Source organism: Liolophura sinensis, unplaced genomic scaffold, assembly GCF_032854445.1.
Source record: "Liolophura sinensis isolate JHLJ2023 unplaced genomic scaffold, CUHK_Ljap_v2 scaffold_99, whole genome shotgun sequence".
Classification (NCBI taxonomy): domain Eukaryota; kingdom Metazoa; phylum Mollusca; class Polyplacophora; order Chitonida; family Chitonidae; genus Liolophura; species Liolophura sinensis.
In genome coordinates, this window is record NW_027018038.1 from 1 (window position 1) to 15,249 (window position 15,249).

Consider the following 15,249-nt stretch of genomic DNA (forward strand, 5'->3'; position numbering starts at 1 on the left):
TTTGATAAAATATTATTGGTTTTAGTACGAAAGGATTAAGCTGATAAAAATTTTTTATAGATGTCAAGTTAGCAAAATAGTGCAAATAGTTTAGAACTATTATATGAAGGTTAAAATCCATCATTTGATATATTGTTTTATGAACTAAAGTGGCAGAGTAGTGCAATAGAGTTAAGTTCTATAAATAGATTGGGAGATCTCTTTAGTTGTGAAGGTTAGTTTTGTATGAATGGTTGTTTCTTATGTTTGTATTCTTTTAAGTGTAGCTTTTTTTACTCTTTTTGAGCGTAAGGGGTTAGGGTATGTTCAAATTCGCAAAGGGCCTAATAAAGTAGGATATATAGGAGTAATTCAGCCTTTAGCTGATGCTTTGAAGTTATTTTTGAAAGAGGAAAGGGGAATTAGAGTATCAAATAAAGGACCTTATTATGTGGGGCCGGGGTTGAGTTTAGTTTTATCTTTATGTCTTTGATCTTTATATTGAACTAATTTTAGGGTATGGAGGATAGAGCTTAGAGTTATGTTTTTTTTGTGTGTTTCTGCTCTTAATGTTTATGGTACTATGGTTAGGGGGTGAGCTTCTAATTCTAAGTATTCGCTTCTTGGGGCTCTTCGAGCAGTGGCACAGACAATTTCTTATGAAGTGAGGTTATTTTTACTTTTATTATCCGTTATTAGCTTAAGAGGTAGATTAAGTTTTAGTAAGATTGGCTTATTTCAATATTCATTTTGGAACATAGTAATTTTGTTTCCTGTTTTTTTTATATGGCTTGTTGTTTGTGTGGCGGAGACTAATCGGGCTCCTTTTGACTTTGCTGAAGGAGAATCAGAGCTAGTCTCTGGGTTTAATGTAGAATATGGTGGAGGTGTTTTTGCTCTAATTTTTCTTGCTGAATATGCAAGAATTTTGTTTATAAGAATAATAACTTCCATTATTTTTCTAGGGGAACAAAATATAAGGATTTTTAGTCTTTTTTTTTTCTGAAGTAAGGTGGTGATTGTTAGATTTTTCTTTATTTGAATTCGAGGGACTTACCCCCGTTTTCGTTATGATCTTCTAATGAAATTGACTTGGCTGAGTTTGTTGCCAGTTTCTTTGTTTGTGTTAGTTTGAGGAGTTGCTTTTAAATTTTTAGTTGTAGTTTTTGGGATCAGATAGCAAGATATCTTGTTTTTTGACTTCCAATGCCAATGTTTTGTTTTAAACTACTATCTGGACATGACTATGCTATCTTTGTTTTCTTTAATTTTAAGAATTGGATTTATCTTACCCATAGTGTCGCAGCCTTTGTCAATGGGAAGTTTAATTTTGATTAATAGGTTTATAATTAGGATCTGTGTTTTTTTCGAGAGGGGGAGTTGGTTTGGATTTATTTTATTTTTAATTTATATTGGAGGCCTATTAGTAATATTTGCCTATGTCACAGCATTAACTCCTAACTTAGTATTTAAGAAAGGAAGTTTAAAGTTTGGGTTTTTTTTGATATATTTTTTTTGAGTTAGTTTATTCTTATGTAGTAGTGTTGTTGGGATCCCTGGGGAAGTAGAAAGACTTTCACTTCTATGGGAAGGAGGATATCATAAGCAAGGGATATCCTTATTCTCTTTTTTTGGGGGAATGACTGCAAGGGGGTTAGTTCTTATTCTGTTGTTTATTTTGCTATGTGTAGTTAAAGTTTGCTATAAAAGCAAGGGAGCCTTACGTCCTTATAAGTAATATGCTTAAACCTTTGCGTTCTAGTCACCCTATTTTGAAGATTTTTAATGGATCTTTGGTGGACCTTCCTTCTCCTCCTAATCTGTCTATTTGATGAAATTTTGGTTCTTTATTAGGATTTTGTTTAGTTTTACAAATTTTAACTGGGCTGTTTTTAGCAATACATTATGCTACTAGAGTAGATTTAGCTTTTTCATCAGTAGCTCATATTGGTCGGGATGTTAATTTTGGGTGGGTTATTCGAAGGGCTCATGCTAATGGGGCTTCTTGGTTTTTTATTTGTATTTACTTTCATATTGCTCGAGGGCTTTATTATGGTTCTTATGTTAATATTCACACTTGAAATTTAGGAGTGATTCTTTTTTTCCTAACAATAGGAGCAGCTTTTATTGGATATGTCTTACCGTGAGGGCAGATATCTTTTTGAGGAGCTACTGTTATTACTAATCTAGTTTCTGCATTACCCTATATTGGTAAAGATGTAGTACAATGAATTTGGGGGGGATTTGCTGTTGATAATGCTACATTAACTCGATTTTTTACTCTTCATTATTTGGTTCCTTTTATTATTATATTATTTAGAGTATTGCATTTATTGTTTTTGCATGAAACGGGATCTAATAACCCTTTAGGATTAAACAGAGACATGGAAAAGGTTAGTTTGCATTCTTACTACTTATTAAAAGACTTAATTGGATTTCTTTTAGTTAGTTTTTTTCTTGTTATACTTGTCTTATTGGAACCTAATCTATTAACAGACCCGGAGAATTTTATCCCTGCTAACCCCTTGGTTACTCCAGTTCATATTCAGCCGGAATGATATTTTCTTTTTGCTTATGCTATTTTACGATCTATCCCTAATAAGCTAGGAGGAGTTCTTGGGTTACTAATGTCCATTGTAGTTCTTTTTTTTGTTCCCTTACTTCACTTAGGTGAATTTCGTTCATTAAGTTTTTATTTTTTAAATCAAGGGTTATTTTGATCTTTTGTTTCAGTCTTTTTTCTATTAACATGGATTGGTAGTCAGCCCGTGGAAGATCCTTTCATTACGATGGGGCAAATTTTGACTTTATTATATTTTTCTTTTTTTATTTTGAACCCAGTCTTCCAATGAAGAAGAGATTATGTTTTAAAAAAATAATTATTGATTACTATTCTCTTGGGAGTCAGTGTTTTGAAAACACGAAAGAAGTGTTCGAATCACTTAATAGTTTACTAAAAGAATATAATGTATTCAGTCTTTGGTTTACAAGACCAATGCTTATTAAAGCTTTTTTAGCGGATTTATTAAGATATGATAAGACTTTTTAATTCTATTTTTAGTGTTGGGGTAGTAATGAGGATTCTTTCTTTAATAGTTTTTTGTCTACAGCGAAAACACTTACTAAACTCTCTTTTAGCATTAGAAATAATAATGTTATCGATTTTTTTGGTTGTACTAGCTTCTAGCGCTAATATTAGGAGAGAAGGAATTATAGTTTTTGTAATATTAACTTTGGCTGCTTCAGAAGCAGCTTTGGGGTTAAGTTTATTAGTAATTTTAATTCGTAGACATGGGAATGACTACGTTTCTTCTTTATCAATACATAAGTGTTAGCTTCCTTAATTCTATCTTTCTTAGCTGTGTTTTTAACGAGAAATAAAAAGTGGAAGTGATACTATAGGAGATGAAGATTTTTATTGATGTTTCTTTTTATTTTGTTTTATTTTTACTCTTCTATAGGGGTTCCTAAAATTATTGGATTCTTGTTTGCGGATTCTTTATCTATTGTTTTGATTTTACTAAGGTGTTGAATTTCTTCTTTGATAATTTTGAGCAGAGGAGCAATTTTGTTTAAAAATTTTAGTAGTGGGGTTTTCTGTAATTCTGTAATTATTTTAAATCTAATAATTATTTTAGTTTTTATACAAGAAAATTTTATTTTATTTTATATCTTTTTCGAAGGCTCTTTAGTACCTACGCTTTTGTTAATTTTAATTTGAGGGTATCAGCCGGAGCGCCTTCAGGCTGGAATATATATAGTAATTTATACAGTAGCGGGAGCATTGCCTTTCTTGCTTAATTTGGTTTTTTTGTTCAAAGCTAATGGGTCTCTTTCTTTATTAATAAAATGAGGCTTGCCTTTTTTTATAAGAGATTTAATATTTTTTCTATGATGATTCTTTATAATTTTGGTTTTTCTTGTTAAACTTCCTTTATTTGGGGTTCACTTGTGATTACCTAAAGCCCATGTAGAAGCTCCAGTTGCTGGTTCTATAATTTTAGCAGCTCTTTTATTAAAGCTGGGGGGCTACGGCTTAACTCGAATTGTTATAATTTTTCCTAAAATTAATATAACTTTAAGAAGATCTTTATTGATTTTTAGAATTATAGGAGGGGTTTTAAGAAGAATGGTGTGTATTCGTCAAATCGATATAAAAAGGTTAATTGCCTATTCTTCTATTGGTCATATGGGCTTGATGGCTGGGAGAATCTTGAGTGGTAGATTTTGAGGATTATCTGGGGGAGTAATAATAATGGTTGGTCATGCTTTTTCTTCGTCGGGCCTTTTTTTCATAGCCAATATTTTTTATAATAAAAGAGGATCTCGAAGAATCCTAATTTGTAAAGGATTTATTTGTATTTTACCGATTTTAAGACTATCTTTATTTCTATTATGTTCTGCTAATATAGCTGCTCCGCCTTCGTTAAACTTATTGAGAGAAATTATAATAATTATTAGGATTTTAAAAGTATCTCCTTTTCTTTTCTTTCCTTTAGCAATCCTAAGATTTTTAGTAGCTGTTTATAGTTTATTTTTGTACACTAACACTCAGCACGGACAGTTCTCAAGTTTTATTAACCCTTTCAATGGGGTAGGGATTTTAACTTATTTAGTTATCTTTATACATTGAATTCCTGTTCAATTAACTTTATTAATCGGAGGATTATTTTTTTGTTAACTTAGTTTATAAAAACATTAGATTGTGATTCTAAAATAAAGGCTTTACTTAGTTAACAATGAAATTTATTATGAATAGCAGGTTATTTGCTTCGTTATTTCTTTTTTTTTATGTATTTTTAGGGGTAAAGGCGGTAGCTATACTTATATATTACCATAAGAGAGTTTTATTACATATTATTTTTTTCGAATTAAATTCTGTTTTTATAACCTTTCCTGTTATCTTTGATTGAAAAAGAATTATATTTAGAGTTCTAGTTTGTTTTATTTCTAGCTGCGTAATATTTTTCTCTAAAAGTTACATATCTAATGATATTTTTTTATCTCGGTTTGTTTGAATTGTTATATTATTTGTTTTATCCATAAATTTTTTGATTTTTATTCCAAATTTAATTTCTTTATTATTAGGCTGAGATGGGCTAGGGTTAGTTTCATTTTGTTTGGTGATTTATTATCAAAATCCTAAATCATTAGGGGCCGGATTAATAACCGCTTTTATAAATCGGATTGGAGATGTTGGGATTTTAATAAGAGCTGGTTGAATGTTTAGCCAAGGGCATTGAGATGGTACTTTTATTTGAAATTTTGATATAAGATATATAAGAGCTTTTATAATTCTTCTAGCAGGTATAACTAAAAGTGCTCAAATTCCTTTTTGCAGATGACTTCCAGCTGCTATGGCGGCTCCAACCCCTGTCTCAGCTTTAGTTCATTCCTCTACCTTGGTCACAGCCGGGGTTTTTCTTTTAATTCGATTTTTTTCTTTCTTAGACCAGCTTGTATGGTTTAAACCAGCAGTTTTATTCATTTCAGTAAGAACTATATTAATAGCAGGAATTGCAGCCAACTTTGAAATAGATTTAAAAAAAATCATTGCCTTGTCTACTTTAAGCCAGCTAGGAGTAATGATAATAAGGATTGGAATTGGTTATCCTGAGTTAGCTTTGATTCATTTATTTACTCATGCTTTATTCAAGGCCCTTCTCTTCTTGTGTGCCGGAAATATTATTCATCTCCATAATAATAATCAAGACATTCGAAAAATAAGACAGCTTTGGAAACATTTGCCTGTAACTAGAACTTGTTTTAATATTGCTAACCTAGCTTTATGTGGAATTCCATTTTTCGCAGGATTTTATTCTAAAGATTACATTATTGAGATAATAATTTTTGATCAAATAAACTTGGTTACAAGAATAATAGTTTTCTTGGCTACTTTTTTAACTGTAATATACTCTGTCCGTTTGTCAATTCTTGTTTTCTGAAGTTCTATAACTCAAAATCCCTATCTATGCAATAGAGATGAAGATATTTATATTCTTATGCCTCTATTAATATTAACAAGAGGGGCTATCTTAAGAGGGGCGGCTTTTTCTTGATTGATAATAAGACCTGCGCTTATTCCTTTTATTAGTATATTTGACAAAATATTAGTTTTATCTCTAACAGTGGTCAGAGGGGCTATAGGAGGAATTTTATTTAGAAATGCTTTTCACAAAAAAAAGATAATAATCAATGATTTTTTTTCATACATATGATTTATATCTCTTTTAAGCAATAACTTTGTTAGTATTCCGGTTCTAAAGTCAGGACAAATAGCCCTTAAAGTTTTAGACTTAGGTTGGTTAGAAAACATCAGGGGAGAAGGAATTTTTAGATTTTTAATCAACTGTTCTAGTAATAACCAAAAAAGTCAAGGAAATTTATTTAACTCTATTGTTAGATTAAGTCTAATCACTTTAAGATTTTTTCCTCTTTTTTTCTATTTTTTCTAATAGGATATGTAGCTTATTGATAAGAGCGTAGCAGTGAAGTTGCTAAGGAATTATGTTTTAATTATATCTATTAGCGTTATATAACTATATAAATCTAATTATTTATCTATAGTTCAGGGTGATCGTCTGAGTAAAGAGTAATTAATAATGAAAAAATATAAGCTTGAATTAAGCTAACTCCAACTTCGAACATAAAATAAAAAATCTCAATAAAAATTAAAAGTAAAATGATGATTGAAGAGTATCTAAAAATACCTGCTCTTAAATAAGCCCCAATAAGACCTAAAATAATATGGCCAGCTCTTATATTTGCGGTTAACCGAATTGATAAAGTAATAGGTCGAACAGAAATACTAACTGTCTCAACTAGAACTAGAAATGGATTTAAAACCCTAGGGGCTCCTCTTGGTAAAAAATGAGAAATTACTCTTTTTAAATTAAAAAATACTCCCGATAGGATCAAAGCAAATCAAAGAGGAAGCCCAAAAGAAAAAGCAAAGACTAAGTGACTAGTGATTCTAAAAACATAAGGAGATAGGCCCAGAAGATTTATAATAATTAATATTATAAAAATAGAAATAACGGCATTGTTAAAACCACTTATTCTTCCTCCTTTTGTCCGTATTGCCTGTATTATCATAAATCCCTTAATCTTAATTACAAAAGCAGCTCAACGCGAAGATCCTCTTCAATAAAGCCTTTGGATATAATATAACGGCAATGCTCTTATTATTCAAATTAAAGGAATTTTTTTCAGAATAGTAAAGTTTTGTTCATCAAATCTAGAGAAGATATCTATTAACATTTTATTAAAACATATTAAATTATCATATTCAACTTTTATTTTTAGTTTTTCTGGATTTTCTTTCTTTCTTAACATAGTATTCTTTCTTTTTTATTCATCAGATTGAAATTATAATAAAAAAAACTATAGATCAAAAGAGAAAAATCAACAATAATCAATTTAAAGGGGCTAGCTGAGGCATAAAGAAATACTAACTTAGTAGTAACTAAAACTTGACAAGTTTTTATTATGAATTAACTAACTTCTTAATTATCAGAAGTAAATCTTAAAATTCAATTGATAAATGAATTTGTATCTACCACTTCCAATACAATTGGTATAAAAGAATGATTAGCCCCACAAATCTCAGAACACTGTCCATAAAATACTCCGGGGATCTTAGAAATAAATCTGAGTTGATTAAGACGCCCAGGAACAGCATCAGCTTTTATTCCTATTGAAGGAACTGTTCAGGAATGAAGAACGTCAGCTGCTGTAACTAATACCCGAACTTTAGAATTTATAGGAACCACTCTTCGATGATCTACTTCTAATAATCGATAATCCCCCCTATTCAATTCTTCAGTCGGAAGTATATAAGAATCAAATTCCACTGTCAGAAAGTCCGAGTATTCATATCTTCAATATCATTGATGTCCAATAGCTTTTACAGTTAAAACAGGAGATTCAACTTCATCTAGCAGATATAATAATCGTAAAGAAGGAAAAGCTAAAAAAATTAAAATAACCGCTGGAAGAATAGTTCAAATAGTTTCAATTTCCTGCCTTTCTAAAGTAAACCGAGATGTTATTTTGTTAGACATTAATGAAATAGCAGCATATATTAAGAGTCTAATAATTATAATTAGTACTAATATTGCATGATCATGAAAAAAAATTAGTTGCTCCATTATAGGAGATGCCGCATCTTGAAATCCTCATTGTCCTCAAAAAGCCATATCTTAACTTAAGTTACAATCGCCCCTGTTTCATCACTACCATGGAAATCTAAAGGGACAGTGTTATCTCATTCTAAAGCAGAGGACAAATGTCTTCTTCAAATAACTCCTCGCTGAGAAATTAATCTTTCTCAGACAATAAATATGAAAAACAGCACTGCAATAAATGAAATTAAAGAGCCAATAGAAGATACTACATTTCATTTTATATAAGCGTCTGGATAATCTGAATATCGCCGAGGTATTCCTCTTAACCCCAGGAAATGTTGAGGAAAAAAAGTCAAATTTACTCCGATGAACATAATAAAAAAATGGGACTTAGTCCATCGTTCATGTAAAACAAGGCCAGATATTAGTGGATATCAGTAATTAAAAGCTCCGAAGAGAGCAAATACAGCTCCTATTGACAAGACATAGTGAAAATGTGCTACTACATAATAACTGTCATGTAACATAATATCTAAAGAAGAATTAGATAGGACGATTCCTGTTAATCCTCCTACAGTAAATAAGAAAATAAATCCGAGCGCTCATAATATAGCCCTTTCATACTTAATTCGGGAACCATGAACCGTAGCTAATCATCTAAAAATCTTAATTCCGGTTGGAACTGCAATAATTATAGTCGCTGCAGTAAAGTAAGCACGAGTATCTACGTCCATACCAACTACAAACATATGATGAGCTCAAACGATAAATCCTAATAATCCAATAGCTAATATCGCATAAATTATTCCTAGGGTGCCAAAAGTTTCCTTTTTAGACGTATAATGTATTACAATATGGGAGATCATTCCAAATCCTGGAAGGATTAAAATATACACTTCTGGGTGTCCAAAAAACCAAAATAAATGTTGATATAAAATTGGGTCACCGCCTCCTGCTGGGTCAAAAAATGCTGTGTTAAAATTTCGGTCTGTTAACAATATTGTGATTCCCCCTGCTAAAACTGGGAGAGATAGAAGTAAAAGAATAGCTGTGATTTTTACTGACCAAACGAATAGAGGAAGTCGTTCCAGCTGTATTCCTTTTCAACGTATATTAAAAACAGTAGTGATAAAATTTACAGCTCCCAAGATAGAAGAAACTCCAGCTAGATGGAGAGAAAAAATAGCCAAATCAACCGATCCTCCTGCATGGGCGATATTTCCAGCCAAAGGAGGATAAACGGTCCATCCGGTTCCCACACCTCTTTCAACAGCAGCAGAACCTAATAATAGGCATAAAGCAGGAGGAAGAAGTCAAAATCTCATATTATTAAGCCGAGGAAAAGCTATATCTGGAGCACCTAATATTAAAGGAACTAACCAATTACCAAATCCCCCAATCATTATAGGTATTACTAGAAAAAAAATTATTACAAAAGCATGAGCTGTAACAATAACATTATATAATTGGTCATCCCCTAGTAAAGCCCCAGGCTGTCCTAACTCAGCACGAATTAGAAGACTTAGTGCAGTTCCCACTAGCCCTGATCAAATTCCAAATAAAATATATAAAGTTCCAATATCTTTATGATTAGTAGAAAAAAATCATCGCATACTAAATTAAAGCTCCCAAATAATTAATAAAACAAATACCTCCTAAATTTAATACTAAAAATATGCTAATAAAAAAAAATTCTTTTTTATTCATTTTTTTTCAAGAAACAGAACTCCTTAAAATTACAGAGAACCCTAGAATTAAATAATAATATAATCTAATTATTGATCCTAAAATTAAAATAAAAGGCAAAAAAAGAATATTTATAACAATTAGCTTCCTAAGAACCAATCACTTAGAAAAAAATCCTAATAAAGGGGGTATTCCCCCGAGTGAAATAATAGTTACGCAAAAGCACGCTCGTGAGAATTTTCTTCATATAAAAATACTTAAGAATTGTTGACTATTTTTAACTTCCTCTGTTAAAAATAAACTTAGTGCGGAAAATAAGATTAAAGAATACAGAAAAAGGTAAATAAAAGATATTTCTACTCTGATTAAAGATGCAGAGATCATTCAACCATTATGAAGAATTGAAGAATAGGCTAATAATCCTCGAATAGAAGTTTGATTAAGTCCACCAACCCCTCCAAAGAATCTTGATATTAATACCATTATAATTGCTTGGATAGACGAGATATAGAAAAAAAAACAAATGAGAAATAAAGGAGCAACTTTCTGTCAAGTTATTAATAAAGAATTAGATACCCAAGACAAACCGCTGATTACTCCTGGAAGTCAAAAGTGAAAAGGTGCTATCCCCATTTTTAATAGAAGACTTATTATAATAAAACTTCTACTAAAAATTTTCCTTCTTACTATAGATCAATCTCCTTGCTCTCAAAATACTATAGAAGCTAATAAAAGCAGTAAAGCTGAAGCTACTGCTTGAATCAAGAAATACTTAATTGCAGATTCAACCTCTTCACTTAATCCTTTCTGCACTATTATTGGAATAAAACTTATTAAATTTACTTCCAAACCGAGTCAAGCCCCGAATCAATGCGTAGAACACAAGGAAAAAATTCTACTAGAAAACATAATAAGTATAAATATTGTAACAAATGGAAAATTTAACAACTTAAAAAATAAAATGGAGTTGAACCACTTAAGTTATAGTTAGCAGCTACAGCTTGTTCCGAACTATTTTTAACTATTTACCCATTTTAACCTTCCCTGAGCTCATTCATATAAAGTTCCTCCCAATAAAACTAAAATAATAAGAATAGCTGTAATTAACGAAAAAACGTCTGAACTTATGTTACTAGAGATTAAATATGGTAATAAAAGAATAATTTCAACATCAAAAATTAAAAAAATAACAGTAATTAAAAAAAATCGCAGAGAAAAAGGAAGCCGAGAATTTCTTTTTGGGTCAAATCCACATTCAAAAGCTGATCTCTTTTCTCGATTTTCCTTCTTCTTTTTTGTCATAAATAAAGCTACATAAGAAAGAATAAAACTAAGAATTAAATTAAATCTAAAAAATCTTAACAGTAACATCATAAGGCATTAAAGATTATTAATCTTTTAATTTACAACATCAATGTAATCCGTTCTTCCGGCGTAATACCTGAATAGATAATATTTTTATTCCTTTTTAGTTAACAGCTAAATGCTTCATCAGAGCTTCTATTCAGTATATTCAATAATCTTAGAACAGTTCTATTTGTTATTTTATGAGCCGAAATCATAAGGGTTAGCTAAGACAGACAATAGAATGGGATAGAGGATAAAATTCCTATTATTTAAATGCAAATTAAATCTTTTTTTTAAAGTACTGTCCCTAAGGATATAATATTATCATAACTAAATTAAAAGTTTAGTACCTTTCTTAGGTTACTTAGAGTAAATTATTTATCAATATTTTGTTAACTTACGATCCTCATCAGTAAATCGAAATGTAAAGAAATAGTCATACTACATCAACAAAGTGTCAATACCAAGCTGCTGCTTCAAACCCAAAATGATGATTAGCAGAAAAATGATACATCATATTTCGTACTAAGGTAATCAACAAGAATGTACTTCCAATTAAAACATGGAGTCCATGAAATCCTGTAGCAACAAAAAAAGTTGACCCATAACACCTATCTGCAATTGTAAATGAAGTCTCTATGTATTCCCCTGCTTGTAAGAAAGTAAAATAAATACCTAAAAGAACTGTGACCGTCAAAGCATAGTTTGTTCTTTTTCAATTACCCTCAAGTAATCTATGATGAGCCCAAGTTACTCTTACTCCAGAAGCTAATAAGACAGCTGTATTTAATAAAGGGACTTGAAAAGGATTAAGCGGAACGATTCCTCTTGGAGGTCAATTTATACCAATTTCTGGAGTGGGGGCTAGTCTTGAATGAAAATAAGCCCAAAAAAAAGCAAAAAAGAAAAGTACTTCGGAAGTAATAAATAAAATTATTCCTCATCGCAATCCCTGAGATACTTTTAAGGTATGATACCCTTGAAAAGTGCTCTCCCGAATAACATCACGTCATCATTGGATTATCGTTAGTATAATAAGAAGAATTCCTAGAGAGTAAAGTAACACAGAATGCCCGTGAAACCATCTTGCTAATCCTACAGTAAGACAAAAAGCCCCCATTGATCCTGTTAAAGGCCAGGGACTAAACTCAACCAAATGAAATGGGTTTCGAATCATGGCTTGCTAACACTTTGAAACTTTATATCTTCTCTAGAGAAGAAGGAGTGTTTCATGTACTTTTATATAGTTATTTCTATAGTATATATATACATGTGTATATTCATACATACATACATATATACATATATATATATATATATATATATATATATATATACATATATATATATATATATATATATATATATATATATATATATATATATATATATATATATATATATATATATATATATATATATATATATATATATATATATATATATATATATATATATATATATATATATATATATATATATATATATATATATATATATATATATATATATATATATATATATATATATATATATATATATATATATATATATATATATATATATATATATACATATATATATATATATATATATATATATATATATATATATAGATAGATATAAGTAATTAATCAATCTAGGTTTTGCTACAATAGGTTAATCTAATAATTCTACAAAGTAAAAACCTAAGATTAAAGAGATTGTAGTGTAATTTTGCACAATTGATTTTCATTCAATTAGTATATATCTGTTATCTTTCTTATTATGTTTTACTTGTTATCTTAGTATATATAAGTACAGCTATTTTCCACATAGTAAGGTTAACAAAGATGTTAAAGATAATATAAATAGACCACACAAGTAAAATAAAACCCTATATTTTAAATCAAATTAAAAAGTGGTGTAGAGAAAAGCCCGTAGGATTTTGATTCCTAAAGAAAAAATTAAATATTTTTCTTTTTAAAACACTAAGTTAAAAAACTACAGGTCTTCAAAACCTGAAATGAGATATTGATTCTCGTGTTTTGTTATAAAGCAAGATGGCTGAATTGAAGGCGGTAAATTGTAGCTTTGCTAATGAAATATATTTCTCTTGTTGGTTTCGTAGTTGAATTACAATAGTGAATTGCAGGTTCATTGGTGCCTTGCGGCTGAAACTTTAGAATTATTTATTAAAATAGTAAGATAAGCTAAGTTAAGCTATTGGGTTCATACCTCAATTATGAGATAAATCTCTCTTATTAGGAGAATTTGGTTTTGGTTTTGATTTGGCTTGTGCTAGCGATAACACATGATAGTTTTGTTTGAAACTGTAAGTTATGTATCTATCTTTTTGGCTCTTAAAGAGGTTAGTCAGATGGGTTTGTTATTATCAAAGATATTGATGACAGAAATATTTACAACATCAGTGTAGAATATTAATCAAAAAGGGAACTTTGTATTAGGCAGGGCTAATAAAGGTAGCTAAATTTGTGCCAGCAGCTGCGGTTAAACAATAAGCTTAAGTCAAATAAAGGCGGTAAAAAATAGTTATGTGATTAAAAGTCATTTTTTGTATTATATAAAGGTAGAATTTTAATATAAATGCAGAGTTAATTTGTGGCTATGTGCAGAATCTGTGAAGCTTTTAGTTAAAACTGGGATTAGATACCCCATTATTAGGAAATTAAATTTGTTTACCTGGGGATTACGAGCTATAGCTTAAAATCCAAAAGACTTGGCGGTACTTTAATTTCCGTCCAGGGGAGCCTGTCCTTTAAATCGATAATCCACGTTAAACCTTACTTTACTTATTTATTTAATTAGCTTGTATACTGCCGTCATCAGCTTACGCTTGAGGCTAATAAAGTTGGCTTTTTAATTTAGTATTTTTATGTCAGGTCAAAGTGCAGCTTATGGTAAAGTAGTGATGGGTTACAATTTAAATTCGAATTTCTGTAGTTTTATTGCAATAAAGAATGAACGGTGGACTTGGAAGTAATATTTATTTAGAATAATAATATGAATGTGGTTACTAAAGTGTGTACATATCGCCCGTCGCTCTCTTAAAAATAAGAGATAAGTCGTAACATAGTAGGGGTAGCTGAAGCTGTTCCTTAGGATATAGCATAGTAAAATGTTTTTTATTTACACTGAAAAGAGGGTTGATTAAACCTATCCTAAATAGCTAAAAATTTATTTAAATGATATTTGTTAAAAATATTAAAGTTTTTGCGGGCTAGTAGTTTAAACGAAAGTCATAGAGAAAACGAAAGTACTGTAAAGGAAAATATTAAATATATATGATAGTATAAATTAATTTTAGTACCTTTTGCATTATGGTTTAACGAGAAATAAGCTTGTTTTAATGTTTTCTAGAAAGAAGAAGAGTTATATTCAGACGAATGAATAGTGTAGCATAACTATTTTTAGATCTGTTTATGGTAGTGAAACGCTAACGGATTTTCTGATAGCTAGTTGGAAGAGAAAAGCATTTGAGTGCGATTTATAAATGAAAAATAAAGTGTGATTTAGCTTGATTTTTATTTGTAAGTTTTTGTTTTTTAGGTTGAGCTAAAAAATTGATGAAAATTTATGGTTAAATTTAATGTAATGTAGGTTTAATAGTTTCTATCATTTTTACGGTTTTATAACGAAGTTTTATTAGGATTGTATGATTAAAATTTTCTGTTTATATTTTCCCTTAATTTGTAATTATGTTGAATTTAATATTTATGTTGAAATTAGTATTGGTTTATTTCTTGCTTGATGGTTTTGAACTTAAAGCTGAAACTTTTTATATATATTGAAATGAGAAAAAGGAACTCGGCAAATATGAATTTCGCCTGTTTATCAAAAACATCGCTCTTTGTAAATATAAAATAAGGAGTCGTACCTGCCCGGTGAAAAATTTAACGGCCGCAGTACCCTGACTGTGCAAAGGTAGCATAATCATTTGCCTTTTAATTGAAGGCTGGAATGAATGGTTTGACGAAATTCTTCTGTCTCTATCTTATTAAATAGAATTTAATTTTTAGGTGAAGAAGCCTGAATGAAGTCAAAAGACGAAAAGACCCTGTCGAACTTTAGAGTAATTATAAAATTATATGCTTTTTAGAATAAATGTTTT

At 29.9% G+C, this 15,249-nt stretch overlaps 6 protein-coding genes and 2 pseudogenes across 6 annotated transcripts; 4 read left to right on the forward strand and 4 right to left on the reverse strand.

Moving 5' to 3' along the window:
• The first annotated feature begins 191 nt into the window (after positions 1 to 191).
• LOC135481442 (NADH-ubiquinone oxidoreductase chain 1-like) lies at positions 192 to 1,220 on the forward strand. Its single transcript, XM_064761262.1, is given in 1 exon segment — positions 192 to 1,220. A coding segment is annotated over 1 exon segment (756 nt). The 5' UTR covers positions 192 to 229; the 3' UTR covers positions 986 to 1,220.
• Positions 1,221 to 1,814: 594 nt separating this feature from the next.
• On the forward strand, positions 1,815 to 2,866 carry LOC135481457 (cytochrome b-like; the record flags this gene model as incomplete). Its single annotated transcript, XM_064761274.1, is given in 1 exon segment — positions 1,815 to 2,866. A coding segment is annotated over 1 exon segment (723 nt), but the record flags the coding sequence as incomplete, so codon positions are not given.
• Positions 2,867 to 3,520: 654 nt separating this feature from the next.
• LOC135481465 (NADH-ubiquinone oxidoreductase chain 4-like) lies at positions 3,521 to 4,655 on the forward strand (the record flags this gene model as incomplete). The annotated part of the gene is given in 1 exon segment (XM_064761280.1): positions 3,521 to 4,655. A coding segment is annotated over 1 exon segment (1,092 nt), but the record flags the coding sequence as incomplete, so codon positions are not given.
• Positions 4,656 to 4,715: 60 nt separating this feature from the next.
• Positions 4,716 to 6,436, forward strand: LOC135481435 (NADH-ubiquinone oxidoreductase chain 5-like). The gene is given in 1 exon segment (XM_064761259.1): positions 4,716 to 6,436. A coding segment is annotated over 1 exon segment (1,206 nt). The 5' UTR covers positions 4,716 to 4,718; the 3' UTR covers positions 5,925 to 6,436.
• A 1,740-nt stretch (positions 6,437 to 8,176) lies between these two features.
• LOC135481446 (cytochrome c oxidase subunit 1-like) lies at positions 8,177 to 8,854 on the reverse strand (annotated as a pseudogene).
• LOC135481450 (cytochrome c oxidase subunit 1-like) lies at positions 8,177 to 9,718 on the reverse strand. The gene is given in 1 exon segment (XM_064761264.1): positions 8,177 to 9,718. A coding segment is annotated over 1 exon segment (855 nt). The 3' UTR covers positions 8,177 to 8,863.
• On the reverse strand, positions 8,177 to 10,642 carry LOC135481466 (NADH-ubiquinone oxidoreductase chain 2-like). Its single transcript, XM_064761281.1, has 2 exons — positions 10,181 to 10,642; positions 8,177 to 9,895 (listed from the first exon to the last, which is right to left on the reverse strand). Exons 1-2 carry the CDS (start codon positions 10,272 to 10,274, stop codon positions 9,819 to 9,821), a joined length of 171 nt encoding a protein of 56 aa, XP_064617351.1. The 5' UTR covers positions 10,275 to 10,642; the 3' UTR covers positions 8,177 to 9,818.
• An 866-nt stretch (positions 10,643 to 11,508) lies between these two features.
• LOC135481440 (cytochrome c oxidase subunit 3-like) lies at positions 11,509 to 12,330 on the reverse strand (annotated as a pseudogene).
• Between the last annotated feature and the right edge of the window lie 2,919 nt (positions 12,331 to 15,249).

Bases quoted from the DNA above. Each gene is read 5' to 3' on its own strand.
- LOC135481466 (XM_064761281.1), bottom strand. From the start codon at position 10,274: ATGGTATTAATATCAAGATTCTTTGGAGGGGTTGGTGGACTTAATCAA. The intron at 9,896-10,180 runs GTTGAATGATCT...CTTTTATTTTAA, and splicing joins TTCTTCAATTCTTCATAATG to TTTTAGGATCAATAATTAGA.